The sequence below is a fragment of the Pieris rapae genome, chromosome 7, assembly GCF_905147795.1.
Source record: "Pieris rapae chromosome 7, ilPieRapa1.1, whole genome shotgun sequence".
Classification (NCBI taxonomy): domain Eukaryota; kingdom Metazoa; phylum Arthropoda; class Insecta; order Lepidoptera; family Pieridae; genus Pieris; species Pieris rapae.
This window is the reverse complement of record NC_059515.1, coordinates 1565010-1584627: the sequence shown is the minus strand read 5'-3', so window position 1 is coordinate 1584627 and position 19618 is coordinate 1565010. Positions and strand designations below refer to the sequence as shown.

The following is a 19618-nucleotide window of genomic DNA, read 5'->3' as shown; positions in this document are numbered from 1 at the left end:
GAACAGTTAGTGTGAGGCGATCCTTTTGTTCTATTTTTGAATTTTTTTTTAATGGACTTATAGTTTGGTATGGAAAAAAGTCAAAATTATTTTATTAATGTTTGTTTTGTGTTTTTAAATATAAGACAACCCCATCTGGTATTTAGGTTACTTGGCTAGTTAGTTAGTTATTAAGAGTAATGGAACTTTTTTTTATCTACAAACTTTTACAGTTGAAATATTTTAACAGACACTTAATATGATATAAAGATTAAATATTCGTTCTTAATATTTTTTGTGGCTTGAGGGTAGACGATTTTAGATAATACTGGTAAGTTTGGTTCGTCTAGACTAATCTAATAACAACCAGCTTTTACACCAACAAAGTTTATTCTTTGAAAAAGTTTAAGTTCTTTTGTTTACAAAACCTTTATAATTACTGTATTTTTTAATATTAAATTAGTACATTTTATTAAAATATATGCGATGTTTTGACACAACCACAGACAAATATCAAATTAAATCATAAATAATCTTATATTCAATCCTATATACAAAGACAAGATAATTAATCCAACTTAGTATGTATTAAGTCTAAAAAACTCTCGCTTTACAATGTTCGTTCCTATTCTCCTCCGACACGGCTCGACCGATTTTGATCAAATTTTAATGCATATTCAGTAAGTCTGAGATTCAAAACCCCCTAAATGTTCGCCCGATTTTTTTTATTATTTAGACAATTTTTTTGTTTTTAATTTACTCTAAAAACTCAAAAAACGTCAAAACTCTGAGGTTTATATAGAGAAAAATCACAGAAAAACCTAAGAAGTTTTCATTTCGAAAAAATCGAACAGTCACTGTGAAATGTTCCAAGTTGTTATATACTATAAAAGGCTGGCTAGGTATTAAGAAGAAACGAAGTTCGCTGCTAGTATATGTGAGTATATTATAAAACAATTCTATCAGATCGCAGATGTGTACTGTCCTATTATGTGAAAGTGTAAAAGGCCAAAAATTTATAGAACTAGGAGGTTTCTACGACTCATTTATTTTGTAATAATGATTGGTTTAAACTGAATTTGCTTTAGCCTTTGGGCTAACGCTGGCATTTAGTAAATAGCATATAATACGGGGTGATTTGTATAATTTGAGGTATCTGGAAAACTTCATAAACACTTTAGAGGTCCTCTTGTGCATTAAAAAAATTCTTAAAAATAAATATTATTCAAAGACAAATCAACTGAATTGAAATGAATCTGAAGTTCTCACGAGTATGTAAGTGCGTAAAAGTTGTGTAAAAGAAGAAACTTGGCGATTAAAACGAGTGGGGCAGAGTTTATTGCCAGTTCTTCTCTTTCGGTCTACGCTCTTGATTTGAGAACTGGCAGTTAATGTAAAATTAGAAACATTTAAATATATTACATTTCTTTTTTTGACGTTATGTTACCTACATGATTAAATGAATTTTGAATTTGAATTACAGTATATATCTATCATCTATTCTTACATATACGTACAACTCTAACTAAATGTAAATAAGTACAAGGTTCCTGTCAATACTTTTAAGCTACAAAATCAATAAAAAAATTCGCCAATTAATAATGATTCTAATTTTGAAATCGCCAAGATGGCCCTGACTCAAGTCGATTAAGTTTGGCAACTGATATTTCGTCATTACCTCATACATATGCGTTAGGCCCTTAACACTGAAACATATAAAGGGCTTTGTTACCACAAGGCACACTATATGAATTTCAATGCCCGAATTAATACTGCCGAAATACAATAGACTAAGATTGGGTAACAAGTTGCCCAACTGTGCGTAAGGCCATTTTAATTTCGCACACTTTCATATTATTTTGGATATTCGACTAGAAACTTTATTATTTAGATTTAGTATCTAACTGCCGGGGGATTAACCGAATATTTCCCTGTACATTATAAGTCTAGGAGTGGTATTCAAAGTCCTTTTAGTTCAATGTTAAAGGGAAATTAAATCGCAAATGAAATATGATTAAATTTTACAGATTATCCAGAGTTATAATAGTAATTTTGCAAGAATATGGTACACAAATGTTTTAGTGGTACAATCTAACGTTCGCATAATGGCGTGAAAATTATATTCACATAGAAGTTGCATGAGTCAAATCATTATTATTTATTTATTTATATCAGAATACAAAATATCAAAATATTTAAACCAAGAAATGAAATTATCGGTTCTGTGTCGTAATTCTACTTAAATATTAAATTGCTATTCGTTTTAACCATTATTTATTTATGACACTAGAATGATAACAATAATAATTCGATGGCTATACATAGTTAGGTAACGAATAATTTATATTAAAAACCTACGTACACTTTGCCATTTGTTGGGCCCAAAAACGTAATTTGATATACAAGTTTTATTGTTAGATTTGAGACAGATATGAGATTTTACGATTTCATTTTAAAGATGTCTAGACTCTATCTACTAATGAAATTTTGAGAACTTTTAGTTGAGAAAACTAATCTGGACTTGCGTGTACATTTTATAGAAGTCTAGAATCTAAAGCACTCAATGCGCCTAGATATGAAATTAAATACGCTATTAATAATAATATTAGATAAAATTTTATATTAAAAAAACCTGGTGAAAGCGTTTTGTCGCAGTATCAACCGCTATTCTAAGATGCCATAACTTTTAAGTAATAATGGAATATTTGTATCTCAAATGTCGAAAAATTATCATGTTGTGATTCAGAAATCTGAGGCCAAGACCTACAGAGGTTGTAGCGCCACTGATTTGTTAATTTTTTTTTTGAATATCGAATAAGTGGCTCAATCCAAATATTACCCAGGGTTTAAAGGAACCAGGTGATTTTGCGGGTACTTTTCAATTCGGCGTTTAACAAAAATCTACTTAAAAATAACGGCTGATTTAATGTGAATAGAATTACGACGAAATCGTTTAAATATTGACCAAAATCAAAGGTTCCGGCTGAATTGTATTGAATTAGGTGCTTAATAGCAACGTCGGCGGCTGTTACGACATCGGTTTTGACGACCAAATATGAGTAGCTCCTTCGTTGTAATAGATTTTGACTGTACTACTATTTATTTAATAATCAACGTTTTAACGGCAACATAAAATATTATAAATTGACGTTTTACTGATACTTTATTAAAGATTTGTTAACGCCAATTTTTATTGCGTGTCCGTACTTATAGGTACAAACTCTCTCTGTCTATTAGATATTACAAATAGTAGGTTCACATTAAATAAATGGCTTAGAAAAAAGTATTACTGAAATAACCTTACTATTTATTTAGGCTTATTTACATAGCTTCGAAGGTACAAAGATGTAATTTGGCCTAAAAAGCAATGATTGCGTACTTAATTTAGTTATAATAAGTCACGGCGCGTATGACTTGTTATGTAATTCAAATATTTCGTCAATGCCGAGCTGTACGAGAACATTTTTTGAGTGGATAAATCAAAATGGAGGTTGCCGGTTGACGTCACGCTCTGGCAGGGCCGGGGACTATTCATCCCTTGCGACCTTGTTTTGGTCCAGGCGCTGAGTTACACGTGGAATGTTAAGGGGACGCGCTTCTATTATTTAATTTGTCTATAACATATACGTTTCGTTAAGTATTTTTATTCAAATAAGGCAATTTATATAGTTATGTTTCAAAAAGTGTTTAAAAATAAGTAAAATAAATGAAAAAAACTGCATGTAGCTGACGTCTCTAGCGTGTTTCATAACGTTAAAGACGATATCACTTAAATATGAGAAGTACTGCTTAAATAAGAAGTTTTTTTTTCGTATTTAAAAAATATGTGAATAATTTGTATTTTGCTAAAAAAACTGCGGGTTCGCGGCGGGTACCCGCCATCTAACATGTCTATATAATTAAAACCTGTTTGACAGGTTTTAAGTACATGTTAAATTTAAATAGAGTTGGCACAAATTAAAGCCAAAAAAAATGAGATTTGAAACGGATATTAAGAGTTTAAATTTACTTAAAATAGTGTATATGTAATGTAAAAATAAAGGTTTAAAATATTCAAACTGGTATGAATTACACAATATTAAATTCAAGCAAGAAACACTGTCATAAATTTAAAGTTAACACAGCTTCACTTTAAATCCTTGAACTTGTCATCTAAGGTCACATCGATTAAAAAATAAAGTTGATTCAATGAATGCCTCCCTTTGGTACTTCTAAATCCGAAGGTCAACGACAATTATTCATTCATTCATATAATGTATTCACTGTACTTTGCCCTAAGAATATTTTTATTGATAAAACCGGCATTTGAATTCTTTTGTCGTTGAGTTAGGAAGGGCAGATATGGGCAGGCGGCCCTTTTTTTACACGCGGCTTTCATCCCGGTCAGTGACTGACGAACTCTCTTGGGATTTTCATGCATGGTATTGTTAAGCAAAAATTTAAAAAAAATCTATAGAGATACTAACGCAAATCAGATTTAAACACGTATATCTATTTATTTACGCGTTAAAAGTTATACTTTGGCGTAGCAACAAAATCTTTAAAAAAAATTCAACGTTTGTAAAAAAACGACACTAACAATAGAAAAAAGTATTTAATACATTGAAAGGTTTATTATAACGCATTATCTGGTTAAATATGTTGATTATTTAAATGTAAAAAAAAATGTTAACTATAGCTGACAGGGTGTCGTAAAAATTTACTCTAATAGTTTTTCGCGAACGAAAAAGTATATCTTCAAAACTGAGATATTTGTAGCTTAGCTACACTCTCAAATACATTCACACACTCACACATTCACGCATACTTAATATCTTAGAAGTTGCAACGTTAAAAATACTTTAAAAAAATCTTTTTACATGTCACGAGACTGGCGATAGATGAATTTCATCACAAGCCTTTTGTTATGAAGAAAATTTGTATTATTTATTAAGACCACTAATATAATTTATTTATAACAATGGCTTTTCTTCTAAGAAACTTGTAACCATGGTAACGAACTCGGTACCATCTTTAAAATCGAGAATAGACATTTGTGAACTAAACGCTATAGCAGGTGTAACATTACGTCATTGGCAAATCATTAAATCACATAAACTTATCAGCGTTTATACACCTAAATATGGCCACTTTAAAATGTCACCAAACAGTAACATTATGAATCCATTAGCAAGATTTTGGTGACGTCAAACGTCAAATTGAAAGTTAGGTAAGTTTCTAAGCTGTTATTTAATAAATCTCACGAACTTTCAAAATCAGCAGTATCAGTTTGTTTAAGTAAGTTGTTTTTAATAGGTTACTGAAAAAGAAATGAAACACCAACGTTCCTATAAAATATAATTAATTGCAATTGCTCGAAAAAATTGATAAAGATCGATTGAATGCCATTACAATCGAATGTATTGATTTTAAAATTATAATAAATGCAAACAGTTGAAAAATAGTAAATAAAATTAACTTCAAATTAATGAAGCATATCTAAATGTATAAATTGCTGTATAAAATTATGGAAATTGAATTTCAGAACACTGATGAGAGCGAAGTACGAGGGAAGTGGGGTGTGCCTCCGCGTGGAAGGTACACGTTAGTGAGTTAGTGAACCTTGCACAGGGAGCCCCATCACACCATCGTTCTCCGCCCTCACCATGCAATCAAAGTATGGGTTGTCAAAGTTTGTCAAGACATTTTAAAAATAATCCCTTAATTCAATTTCAGAGGTACAAAGAGTGCTTTTTCCGATGCAATGCAATTAGGGTAATTATTCTAAAAATAAAATGAAATGTCACACAAAATATAAAAAAATTAAATCTAATGATTTAAATGCGTTCAGCCATTCGCAATTGTCCGAAAACTTATTCTATAGAATGAAATTAATTTTTAAAATGAGAATTAATTAAGTAACTCTGCCGACATGTTTTCTCAACATAGCTGCGGTGATAAGCCTGTTAAAATCAATTTCATTCAAACTAATCGATGTTAGTCTTATACATATATGGCGTACATTAATCAGTCTTAAAAATGGTTGTAATTCTTTAAATTCTCACATCGTACATTCATTGGATTAGTCACATTTACTTACATTTAGATGTTAATTTTCGAAACAATGCTAAAATTGGCTACATATAAATCATATCCTAAAATCAAATAAGGCATCCATTGGCCACATTCACACGAATGTCTTAAGTCTAATACAAAATAAAATGCACTTAGCAATAAAATGAAACACATATCGTTAAAAATCATTTACTCATGTCAGTCTAGTCTAATTAAATCTAAGAATAAGAAAATGTCAAAATGATAAAATGGATTAAAACTAGCATGCATAAAATGAAAAAAAATATACGAAATTAAATATCACTTAGCTAATTCATTGAGTTGGAATGTTGTTGAAATTGATGAAGGTTTGATGAAATGTAATAAATTGAATAGGAATTTGAATTTTAACTGCATTTGACTATTAATATCAATTTTAGAGTACTATTGATGCCGTCAGTAAATTAGCTATGTATTACTTAATTCGTAAAATTGAAATTACTGTAAAAGTAATTTCGCTCCCGTCAATTCAAGGCCACTTCTTGAAAATGACCTTAAATGGGAGAGGCATGTGAATGGTACCATAGGTTCCCTCCAAGCCTGGTACCTCGTCTCCCTCCGGTATAACCCAGTCGAAGTTGTTCATCAGGTTCGAAAAGAAGATGAACAGCTCCATTCTTGCCAATTGCTCTCCCAAGCAGATACGACGACCGACCCCGAAAGGTATGAAGTGATCAGGTAGGTTCAGCCTGTTGTCCTCCAAGAAACGCTCCGGCATGAACTTTTCCGGTTCAGGGAAGAATTCGGGGTCCATATTGATTTTGTTGATCAACGGCACGAGTGTTGTACCAGCTGGAACTGTGTATCCCTCGACCTTCCAGTCCCTAATAATTCAGATCATTGTAACAGAAGTACAGAGTAATATAATAAGTATGCCATTACTGAACGTGGAAGACGAAGGCTGTAATTCTGTTCATTGAATCGTTTAAATGATTCAGACAAGCCATCCGTGCCATGAGCTAGCTGTATCATTACTTTTGTAGTTATTGAGTTACCAGTTCAATAATTCTTAAGTTTTCCTACGGTAAAAAGTGAGATTACTCGTTGCCTACTTCCTAGATTTCTTTAGATGATTTTTTAGTTGATTGACAGATGACAATAAACGTAATTTAAGTATTTAGGTATATTGATCAGCATTTTAAAGATAAGATTATTTTTACTGTTTATATTTCGCCGTATTTTACGTTAGTAGAAAAATCAAACGAAATTAACTCGTGTTATGTGATTCCGCCTCCAATAAAAACTCACAGCAAGAGGGTTGAGACAGGCTTTTAAATCTTATTTTGTGAAGGCGCTATAACAAATGACATATTTTAGGTAGATGTAAGTACTTACGAGGTGTTGACGTGCGCAGTGCCCAAAGGTACGATGCAGGTTATGCGCAGGGTTTCAAAGATGACAGCTTCCATGTAGGGCATTTGCAGACGATGTTCCAGGGTCACAAGTTGCCCAGGTTCAACCGCTCCCGACATCTCCTCTCGAACCTTAGCAGCCACCTCCCGCTCCCGAATCATCATCAGCAACAGCCACACGATAGCAGTCCTCGATGTTTCCATGCCGGCAGAGAAAAGGTCGTTCATCACCTGCACCGCTTGCTTTACTGTAACGTAGAACACAGTTCAGATACAGAATTTCAACTTGGTGATCGATATATATACCTTCATATTTTTTTCATTTATTTACTTAAGTTTTTTGGAATAATGATAGTTATCATTCGCTCGAACGGTGAAGGAAAAAATCGTTAGGACAGCGCCTTGTCTTAGACGTAAACAGTGGACGGAATGTGTCAGGCACAGGAGGCTGATCACCTACTACTACTACACCTACTAAACAGATTCAGAAATCTGAGGCCCAGACCTAAATAGGTTGTAGTGCCAATGATTTATTTTATTCTTCAGAGATTAAGTAGAAAGAAATGAAAAACATGACAGAGTTAAGAAATGCTGTAACTTCTAGTTCTATTTCAGTATCTATTAGTGTCTAATTCTTTTTTACGATAAGCATGCATTAAAAAAATACAGATAAAAATAATACACATCAATCCAAACCAATATGAGATGAGAAAAGTATCATACCTTTCTCTTTATCTTCCAAAACCGTCTGCAGCTCACCACCCTCAACGCCCTTGTACATCTCCTGGAGGTAGTAGTCCAACAGGTCCTCAGGCGTGTAGTCCATTGACGAGTTCTTCCGCATTTCAATCCGGCTTATCAGATGCTCCTCATGGAAGCTACTTATCTTGTCCAGGTTCGCCTTGATCTCCTTCAGAACTGCTTTCTTACCCGGCAGTCTCTGAAAGGGAAATGTTTAAGAAAATCGTAAACAACAAAATATCTTTATTCATTTAGGTAATCAAGTACACGAGCAAGAAGAACTGACAAGACACTTTCGCCACACTTTTCAATCGCCAAGTTTTTAATACAAATTGGAGCAAACCAATCCCAAAGATTAGGATCATTTAAGTATTCGTCACATTTATAAAAATCTTTATTAATTAATTTACTTTTAACAAGGGCTTTGAATTTAAAGATAAAAAGTATAAAAATATATAAGATTTCTGAATCTGTTTCATGATCATTTTTAAATCTAATAGGCAAGTAGGTGATCAGCCTAGAGGCTGTGTGTCAGGCACTCTAGTGCTCTAGTTGCGTCGACTTTTTGGGTCTAAGACAAGTCGGTTTTCTCACGATGTTTTCCTTCACCATTCAAGCAAATATTAAATGCACACATAGAAAGAAACTCCATTGGTGCACAGCCGGAATCGAACGCTAAAGCCACTAGGCCAACACTGCTCAAACTGCTGAATTTAAAGATAAGGGTTAAGATTTTATAAAGGGTGCTTACCATATAAATGGGCAGGTGTTCGCCTATATGGACGGAACCGAACAGCTGCATGCCTCGCGTAACCAACGCATTGAAAGCCTGAAATTGCGGATCTCCGTCAACGAAGCGGAAGCTCATCATCAGTTGACATATGACGTTATGGATGTGTCTGCCCAGGACCAGGACGGGGTCTTGGGGCTGTTCCTCCTTAACGGCTATTTCTGTTACCATTTCTTGCACTTCATCCTAAAAAAAAAAAATTTAGTACTTGTGTACAGTGCCTTGTTTGGATACGTATAATATATATTTATAAAATTATCTACTATAAACTGTTATTTCTAAACTGGAAGATATAATTTGCACTTCTCTATCTAAAAAAATATTGAATTATTTATTTTAAATTTAAATTAATTCTACATAGAACAGGAAAAAATATATTTATTTATTTGAAACGCAAAACACATTAGATAGTTTTGAAGATTTTAACAATTATTAATGTAAGCATAGTTTACATTCTTCTATTTTACTTAATCCTTCTTATTCAAGTTTCGATTTTACTTAAACTTTATCGACACAATTTCACATTCCACAGCTTAAACTGGGAAAGATAACATAGACATTTGAAATATTATACACACAGTAACATTATAGCAAAAATTGTATGATATATACGTAGAGATGAAAGCCTTAATCAACAAAAAGTATGCTATTGACTAATTTCAATACAAAAAATTTTGAACCTGAATTTACTGAGATAACCGCCTGCAAACGAACTCTTCAGTCATTATAATCAATTACGAAATTAAACTTACAATAATGCAATTTTCAAACTTCTGTCTGCTCCACAACCTAACACCGAGGGCACGGAACTTGTCAAGAACGAATTGGCGCTGCTTCTTCCACAGGATACCTTCGCTTAGTATAATCCCTGAAAACGAGAGAGCAATTTTTTTACACAACATACATCAATGTATATCGGTTGTGATTTTATTTCTCCAGGCAACTTAATTAAGGAAGAACATAAGAAAAAAAATGTAAAGTATCTTTTAATAATAAGGGTTGAAGTGGCGGTTAATGTCTACATACAAATATTATACTAGAAACAGAGTCATATCATTATCTAGTATGCTACGGGCTACGTCGCGTAGCGATGATATTTCAGCCAGTTCCAGAGAAGTAATATTTGTATAAAAGGAAGAAAATCGTTTATTATACACAATCAAATGATATTTATTTAAAATAAAGTGCACTAGCGTCCACACTAGTAATCCCTTTGTCGTGGCCAGCTAGTCTCTTCCTTTTGAGATGTTGACGGTACTTGGCAAAAACTTCTACATAACACATTTATTCTGTTTATTGTTGCACAATAAGAATATTTTATTTAGATAAAACAAATTGTATAGTGCATATAAATTGCACAATAGGATGCACAAAAGACTGCTCCATCGAATCTCTCGGTAAACTTTAATATAATAAACCTTTGGCTCAATAGAAAACGTTTTTTTCTTATATATAACCCTTCTGTGTGTTTGTAATTAACTCAACTGAAATACTCATAACTCCTGTTAAACTAAGTGACTGAACTGGTTTTGATGTTTTTATATGTGGATTCGAGAATGGTTTAGATTCACAAATAGATGATTATTTGTATTAAAGACCTGTGTACATACACATACATAAAAAACTTACCATAACCACCAAGCAGATTGTTCAACGGGGTTTTTGGTCGACCGATCGAATCACTTTTGTTGAACACGTCTCTAAGGATTTGAGCTGATGATATGCATACCACAAGGCTGTTACCCAGTCTCAAGGAAAATATATTCCCGTATCGTTTAGCCCATTTGAGGTACCAAGAATGGGGGGAGCCTTGGTACAGCCATGGCAAACATCCGATGAACGGAAGTCCATAAGGTCCTGCAAAGATTACAACCAATTAAAAAGTATTGCGGTTTTTCCCCGCAAGATTAACGTGTAACCGTGAATGCGGGGAAACAGCAGTTAAGAGAAAAACGGCCTTTGGAAAACTGCCACTTCATCACGTTCATGTCAATGGCTAATAGATAAATTCCTTGGAAAAAGGCCGAATCTAATACTTATGCGAACGTGATACTAAATAAAATGAAACTAGAAACATCTCGAACATAGCAGCGCTGATCACTGAATGCATATTATCTAAGTTTTCCTTGTTCTTAAGAATCGCCTAGCTAATGCACTGAACGTGTTCTAATGCTAACAATACCTACGTGAATTGAATATTCGAAGGGCGAGATTTTTCTAGTAATTACATAATTTTCAGACAAGTGAAAATATATTTATCTCGAGCATGATGTCAAATGAGGAAGTCAAATGTATGTGATTAAAGACAGAGAGAAGAGAAGGCTTACCTGGTGGAAGGCACAACCGAATTTGCTTCAAGAAAGCGATCGTCCAGCGCGCAATAATAGTTGCAAACACGGCCACCGCAGTCAATCGAAAGAAATTATTCCAATCGTATGCGTAAATATATTGCAAAATATATTCATCTAACACACAAGGAATAACGTTGAATAAAAAATACATATTTCCAAATTTGTTTAAAAAGGATCGTATTTTTGCGCGCCAGCCCGCCTCGCTCCCGGTAGAATGTGACTCAAAACTTAGCGACTGAGTTGTATATTTTTCAAACTACCCTCCTCTTGTAAAAACTATAAAAGCAAATTTAAAACTACCCTCAAATTTTGTATGTGCTCAATTAATGTTTCTAGTAGGTTCTATTTGATTTATAGGCGAAGATGACAGAAATGTGCTACCATATGGCAAACCATTGAATTTATATAGACGGCGAGTAAATTATCTGCATAATATGTTGATCGCCGATAAACTTCCTTGAACCAATAGCGTAGTATTTTTCATAATATTACTGACGTATATAACAATATACTATAATTATACTACAGGAGGTCACTTTCATTATGTTAAGTAATACTTAAAATTAATAAAATATTCCTTCACAAGATTTTTTTATTATTAGCTTTTCCTTCATAAAATACTTTTTCTTAAGCCTAAGCGGTTTTTGATAGATTTTGTTCAATTAGGTAAGTCTGCAGCATAAATACTTTTGTCTCAGACAATTCTAACATATTTCTTAAAATTATGAATTTTTCAAATAAATTAAATCAAAATTAATAAAATTATTACAATTAAATATGTAAATAATTTATTATATTTTTATACCCACGAATTGCTTTATGTCAAGCACAAAAAACTCACATTTTAAAATATTGAGAGCTAGTGAATAATTTATTATGAAGATTATGTTTGAAAATATAAATTTAATTACATCGTTAAGAGGAATGAAATTTCTGGGAAAATATTCGTTATTATATTAAAACCGCGAGTGTTTTACGTCTAAGCGGCAACTTTCAAACTAAATAAAATATCGTATTTAACAAATCTTACGTACTGCATTCTAGAAAGTACGTTGAGGGACTGCAAAACTTTCATTTTAAATTTATAATAGTCAATCAAATCAAAAATCATTTATTCATATAGGTAACATAGTGTACATTTATGAACGTCAAAAAAAAAGAAATATACATTAAATGATTCTAATTTTACATTTACTGCCAGTTCTCAAACAAGGGCGTAGAACGGAAGAGAAGAACTGGCAAGAAACTCTGCGCCACTCTTTTTAATCGCCATTTTTTTTACACAATGTTTGCAATCGTAACACCATGTTCCATATGACACCTTGCGGTTTTAAACGTCTTTATAAAACCCTACAGTTTCTTAATATTTAGATTACAGTTTTATTATTGTATATGCTAGCATGAACCATATCTGTTAATAAACAATTATTGATGAATAAAAATATAGACAATATATGCGTTAATATTTCATAAATATATCATATGTTACTCAGAGTAATACAATTCAAAACAATACTTTCTTTTAGTAATACGATTTATGAAATTCAATCGAGTTTTTACTTAATTCGTTGCAAAAATACATATATTTTTCCGTTCCAAAATTTAGTTATGATAATGTACAGGCTTATAATTCATCTTAAACATAGTTTCATTATAACCGAATTGGTGATTATACGACATCTTCAAAGAAAGCCGTTACACAATCAAATATCGCAGATGTTCAAACGCCCAGTGGCGTATACATACTAAAACTACCCTCAATTTATTTAATTTAAAATAACATTCAGACTTTGTTCGTAATATAACATGGTGTTAGTGAATAAAAAAGGACCTCGAATGAAAATTCGAATAACAATATTAGATACAATTTTTTTTAAATTTATATTTGAAGCGAAACTTTTAAATATAATATATGTACTGCCTGTATATATTCTTTCGTAGAGATTTCCTTATACAACACATGTTATCGGTTCATTGCACTTATGTACCTAATGATGTCAGTGTGCTAACTCTATTTTATAGGGCAATGACCGTGAAGGTCACATCATTATCGATTAGGTATCAGGGGCTTACATAAGCATTCGTGATTATATTATCTTGCATTATCGTCAAGATTGTTATGTATTCCGGGGTTATTGACTTCGCAAGGACGTGTAGGGTAGGAGCTGAACAATAATACATGTTACGTAAGATTAATAATTTAAAAAAGGTATGCAGTTTCGCTTTATTGTCATTGGTCGAAGAGAATAACGAATCGTGTCGCGTGTCTGTGATTGGACATGATGCTATTGACTAATCACAGTCAAACGAAACGCGCTGTCGTATATCGTTGATCGGTTATTGTGTTCAATTTGCAAAAGCTGTGGTTCATTCCAATGCAATGTAAAATAGTAATATATATTTTTATATAATATAAATTATATCTATCTATTCATGCAATATATCAATTAACTGCAGCACCCGAGTCAAGCCAAGCACCTTCAAAAAGACGACAATATTTGAGATTGACACAGTAGACCTACGAACATCTACTTGCCTGAATAAGACGCAAAACTATATCTGCCCATTCAAAGGCTTACAAATGCAGCCGTTACTTGGAAACAACGGGCTAAAAAGGTCGTTTATTGTGTGTAAGTTGATCGGTTTTAAAAATAATTGACAATACCATTTCATTTATAAAATATATATTAAATAAATATTTCTAGCTCTTTGCACTTGGTCTATAATTTATGAGTGGAAACTGGCTGGAAGTTGTGATTTGCTTAAATAATAATTATTGTTATGATCTTTCGAACACGTGATTGTATCAGAGAACCTCGTATGAATTCTACAATAGTTGTAAATAGTATTTTAAAGGGGTCGTCGCACTAACACCTGTGTTTGCAACTTTGATATAAACGATTAATTACCTGGTATCGTTTTATTATTATACATATCACGTTTTCACTTAGTCATGTAAAGATTCCTAATACTTAAATTACCTCATACAATGTAACATTTCGTAAATAACTCATAAAAAAATGTTGTTTGATATAATTACATACTCTTCGTCACTCGAATATACAGTTTAACAAACTTAAATAGTAATAATAATTAAAAATTGATAAATAAAAAATATTAACAAATTTCGAAAAGTTCCCTGTACTGCATAATACCAGCTCTGAGGGCAACGGTACTAAATTTGGAAAAGGGACAGGGTAACCCGCTCTCACCCCGTGAACAACAGACCATATGGAAATTTCTTCTGCCTTGACCTCCGATGATGGAACTCAGGGGGTATGCGAACAACTCCTTTGGATATTCTCGGACAATGCGGTAGAAGATGCATAACAAATGCTTACGAGTTATCTTGACAGAATTTGAAAAAATATATAACTAGGTTACCTTAACGTGTGTAGCAAAAGCCAGAAGTCAAATCTAAAATAAACTATATTATAGCTGATACAAGCTATGGTTAGACTAGTATAAAATTCATATACAAAATAGGAATTTTATACTATTTATGACATTAATCACATTTAATATCCTAACTCAACAATTTAAATGTTATTTATCAATATAGTAATTGGAAAGTTTCATCCGTAGCACGATATCAACTGAACACAGCACCTTTTAGAGGAACATGTAATGAGCAGTGTTGACATAGTGGCCTAAGTGTTTCTCATCCCTAATGTCCTGGGTTCAAACCACGTGAAAAGAATTTTCTGTCTATGTGGGATTCCTAGTACGGTAAACTAGTCGACGGCGTTTGTCAGAAAGGCTGTTCACCCACTGCCAATAGAAAATTCTAGTAAGAAAAATATAGGCCAATGGTTGTTATTTAAATAGTAGATTATAGGAAAAGGAAAATGTAGCATTCCCGTAAAATAAAGACTGACCTTTTTACAAAAAAAAATCGGACTCAAAACAACTGTACTTTAAAAAATCGTTGCCTTAGGCCATAGATGTTATCATTTTGATTATATTTCGTTGTTTAAATACTACAATAGTGTTAATAACTGATTAGAAATGTAAGTCATTTTTAATCTTTAGATAAAATTTGGTGATGTTAAAATTGTTTCAATCGCCATTGTTATTTACTTTTGTACTTATTAAAACTTAAGTGAAGTGATGAAAACTTAAAAATGAAAAGGTCAGATGAATTATTTTTGTTATTTTTGGTAAGATTTGTTCATAAATTTATATTGCTATGACGATGTAGTACAGGCTTGTAAAACAATGAAGTAACAATGGAGAAAAATCGGTCATTTTAATTTAAGAGTTTCCTAAACAAATCTAATCACGATATTTGGGTTACGAACTATTTGATACCAATAATATGCATGCTGTATGTATATTGAGCGGTCATTGACCCGTTTCGAGTCGGTTGAATGACACCGGTGTTCGCTTCGTGAATTATTTTTAAAATATATTGTGGTAGGACAGGCATTAATAAACATTTATTTGGTTATAAAATAATTTAATCAAAATTAAATGAAAAATACAGAGGGTGGTCGGTCGACCTTTTAGTAAACGACGTTTCAGCAGTCTTTAAAAATTGTGATTTTGAAATGATATACCTACCTTACTTTGGAATTGGAGATAAAAAGTCAACTAAGACAAAACAATTTTCTGGTACTATTTTAAGTATTGATATAAAACCTTTTACGCAATAAATTAGCGTTTGGCTTGTGATGCGGCTGAAAAAGAAAAAGCATACAAATACTAGGCTCCGAATATGATTTTTTCCCATTCGGTGTCGAGACCCTCGGTCCGTGGGGTCCTAGCGCGATAAGGCTTTTTAGGGAATTATCAAAAAGGTTAGTCGACATCACAGGAGAACGAAGAGCTGGCAGCTACCTCGCACAAAGAGTTAGTCTAGCTATTCAAAGGGGAAACGATGCCAGTATCTTCGGAACCTTGCCTAAAGGGACTCCTTTTAATAATATATTTTAGTTAGTATATTTTAAGGTAACATAATTACTGTAGTATGTCTTATGTAGTATTGCACTATTTCCGCTCACGTTATCTAACTTTATTTGTCTTAAAGTGGTAGCCGTAAGAGATCGCTTGAAAGCGATAAGGCTGTCAGTTACCCTCCTAATCACAAAATCGTTTTAATTGTACCCTATTTCGAGGCGAGGCAACGCACTCGCGAGCCTTCTGGCATCGAAAGTGTCCATGGGCGGCGGTTTCACTTAACATCAGGTGAGCCTCCGGCCCATTTGCCCCCTGTTCTATAAAAAAATGATATAATAAGAGTAAGAATAGGTACTTCAGTGGTCAACTGGTTCCACATAATGATGCGCGACAAAAACTACCTTAAAAAACGCTTAGTTGTGGAGCGACGGACGTCCAGGTGATACGGACGGCATTTTGTATTCTGCCTTGATGTCCGATACTGAAATGGTTTACTTATGATTTTAATTTAATATACATTGAACATACCTCCAACAGCCACCACCTAACTTGACTCGCGATAAATATGACTTAGTAATTGTAATGTTAATTGCGATTTCAGGAAATTATCTTAAATCATTGCATAATACTAAGATAATGGTAAGTAATAGACCCTACTGTTCTTACGTAACAACCCTGCTTTCGAGCCGTAAACATTAGATTTGTTGCTAGGGCTGTCAAAATATTTTTCAAAATGCTTTAATAAATTAATTTCATTCCTTAATTTCATCAAAAGGTGTTGATCAAGCACACTTAGGCGTCATTATACGGACTATGTGCCATAATATGTACTTTTTCTCTTATACTAAACCATAGTAAGACTAAAAATAAATAACTATTGTTGTTATTAGTTCATATTTTGTAGAACAAATAGAATACCTAGAAAGAAACCTAACTAGCTCGGTCAATTTATAAAGATGTCCTTTTTCCTCATTTTACATATATTTTTTTATTTGTCAAAATATTCTGACACTATACAATATATTATATTGTATTTAACATGTAGTTATTGTTTTATAATATTTATTTGTGTAGCTGTAACATTATTTATTAATAAATAAATAAATCTTTCATCAACCCATGGTTTTTGTAAGTTCTTAGGACTTCTAATTTCTATAGAAATATAAAGTTTACAAAATGGAAAATATGTTTAAACACAGATTATAAATATCCGTATTTTATAATCGCAAATAAAAAACATACTGAAACTTAAGTACATTACGTAAAACCACTTGAAACATATGCATAAGCACAACTTGGGGTTACTTCAATGAACCTCTGGAGCTTCTGATAAAAAAGTGACAGCCCTATTGCTCTCATTTCAGCATGCTTAACTTAGCAACCACACCCACTTAACAAATTTAAGCCAAGAGGACGTTATCGGCTGCCCATTACCAATTTCACTTTCGTTGTGTTGGTGAGGGACCAGTCAACGGTCTGCGGTCATCGAACTCGCGTCCTCGCGGCCGCGTGCCGATTAGATAATTTCCGCGCTGCGTTGTCAAAATACTCATGACCTAATGGTACAGTGAATACGTTGGTTCAATGAACTGCAATGCACAGTGTTATAACTTTTTATGTGAGACGAAATTTTCAAAGAAATTCCAATTTTAGATGTTCTTCTGGATTTATTAAAATCGTAATTACCACGAATTCGAGCCCGAGTTATGGATGTTGAAAGTTTTGTTCTTGTAGCCTACTAGAATATACGTATATATGGCTTAGTTTTGTAAACGTTTTTGACATTCATAAGCATGCCCTAAGACGCATCTAAACTGAATAAACGAATTTTGAATTCGATTTGATGCCCCCCGATCGGAAATGTATCTAGTATTGGTCCCCTTAGGGACACAATTGCCTACGAATTGTAAGAGATATCTGAAGATGTACCTGGACATTAACAAACAGTCAATCCAAATATTATACTGTGATTGACTTACAGACAGCTTTCAACAGGCAGATAGTATCGCCAGCTAATAAACCTGTGACATCTTAATAATAATGAAATAGCAGTGCTGGTGCGGTCACAATTATTAGTTATTTTATAGATTTTACTAATACTTATCAGTCTCCTGCATTATTTTCGCGTCATTCAATTTGAAAATTGTTTCCACGAAATCTTTAACAATTTCCGGCCCCGAATCTTTTAGATTAGTCGTATCAACTAGCGATTTAAATCTATCTTTTTATTGATAACAGGACAGTTTTAGTACGGCTTCATAATATTGTTTTAAGACTGGGTTATTTGAAAAAAAAATCCGAGTACTTATGAATATGTGCTTATATTTCCATATTAATGTTGTCTCACCTTTTAAGTGGCTTTACTAATGTTGATTGGGTAATTAAGCAAATTTAGAAAGGTATAATATGGTCTTTATAAAATATCGACAAAATAATGTTGTAATATTTTATTACCTACGCTGTTAATAATATTTAATAATCATTTTTTCATGGACCTACTATAGTTATATTAATTTGTGACATGAGATTGTATGTAGGTGCTTACAGGAATACCTACATACGCTCCTTGCTATGGTTTTAAATGGACTTTGGTGTATCTTTGGCCATATGATAGGCTGTCATATAAAACACAGTAATAAATATTTCTTCACTATCAGCGCCCTTACCGATAGTGTTTTCAGGATCGCTGGGGATATCGCTATTGGAATTTAAGTTAGGACTGAGCTCTTAGAGGCAGCGATAGCGGCCTCTTCTCTGCTTGGCTCGGCATGGCTGTGGTATTCGATTTAGAAACAAAACACAAGACCATAGACTATAAGGTCCCACTAAGCCAGGTCAGCTTTAGAGGATATTTCATAACGTGAAGCCTCTGAAAATTTCAATCAGGAAAATTTGATATAAACTTAAGTTGTATTCTGTATTTCTGTTTCACTTTGATGTTCATGAATCGTTTAAGTCTTTTTCTTCGAGATTTTTATACTCATATTCATATAGCTTTTCGGACTAATTATTACTTTCAGGTGAGTTTCATCATCGGGAGTCAACGCAGAATGGAAATGAAAGAACGGGTTTCCTTATACATTATATATATATAAGAAAGGAAACCAGGTGCCCACTGAAGTATTTCCGAACCAATTCGACTTACGGTCCTTAAAGAAAACAGCGTAGTAATTCTTGAAAGGCTGTCAACGCACTTGCGAACTTCCTGGCAATGTGAGTCTCCATGGGCGGCGTTATCACTTAACATCAAGCGTGCCTCCTGTTACACGAAAAAAATACAAAAATGGTCAAAGTCATATCATTTATTTCATTTGGAGAAGAATTTTCTTTTTATTAAATACTCGAATAATTCACAATATACATTCGACCTTGAGATTTACCTACAGGAAAATATTTATTACACTTGCTATTGT

The 19618-nt window shown here is 32.9% G+C and overlaps 1 protein-coding gene across 1 annotated transcript; it reads right to left on the bottom strand.

Moving 5' to 3' along the window:
- Positions 1–5303: 5303 nt before the first annotated feature.
- LOC110994642 (cytochrome P450 18a1) lies at positions 5304–11551 on the bottom strand. The gene is made up of 7 exons (XM_022261429.2): positions 11283–11551; positions 10585–10812; positions 9708–9823; positions 8917–9141; positions 8148–8364; positions 7408–7672; positions 5304–6896 (listed from the first exon to the last, which is right to left on the bottom strand). Exons 1-7 carry the CDS (start codon positions 11455–11457, stop codon positions 6542–6544), a joined length of 1581 nt encoding a protein of 526 aa, XP_022117121.2. The 5' UTR covers positions 11458–11551; the 3' UTR covers positions 5304–6541.
- Between the last annotated feature and the right edge of the window lie 8067 nt (positions 11552–19618).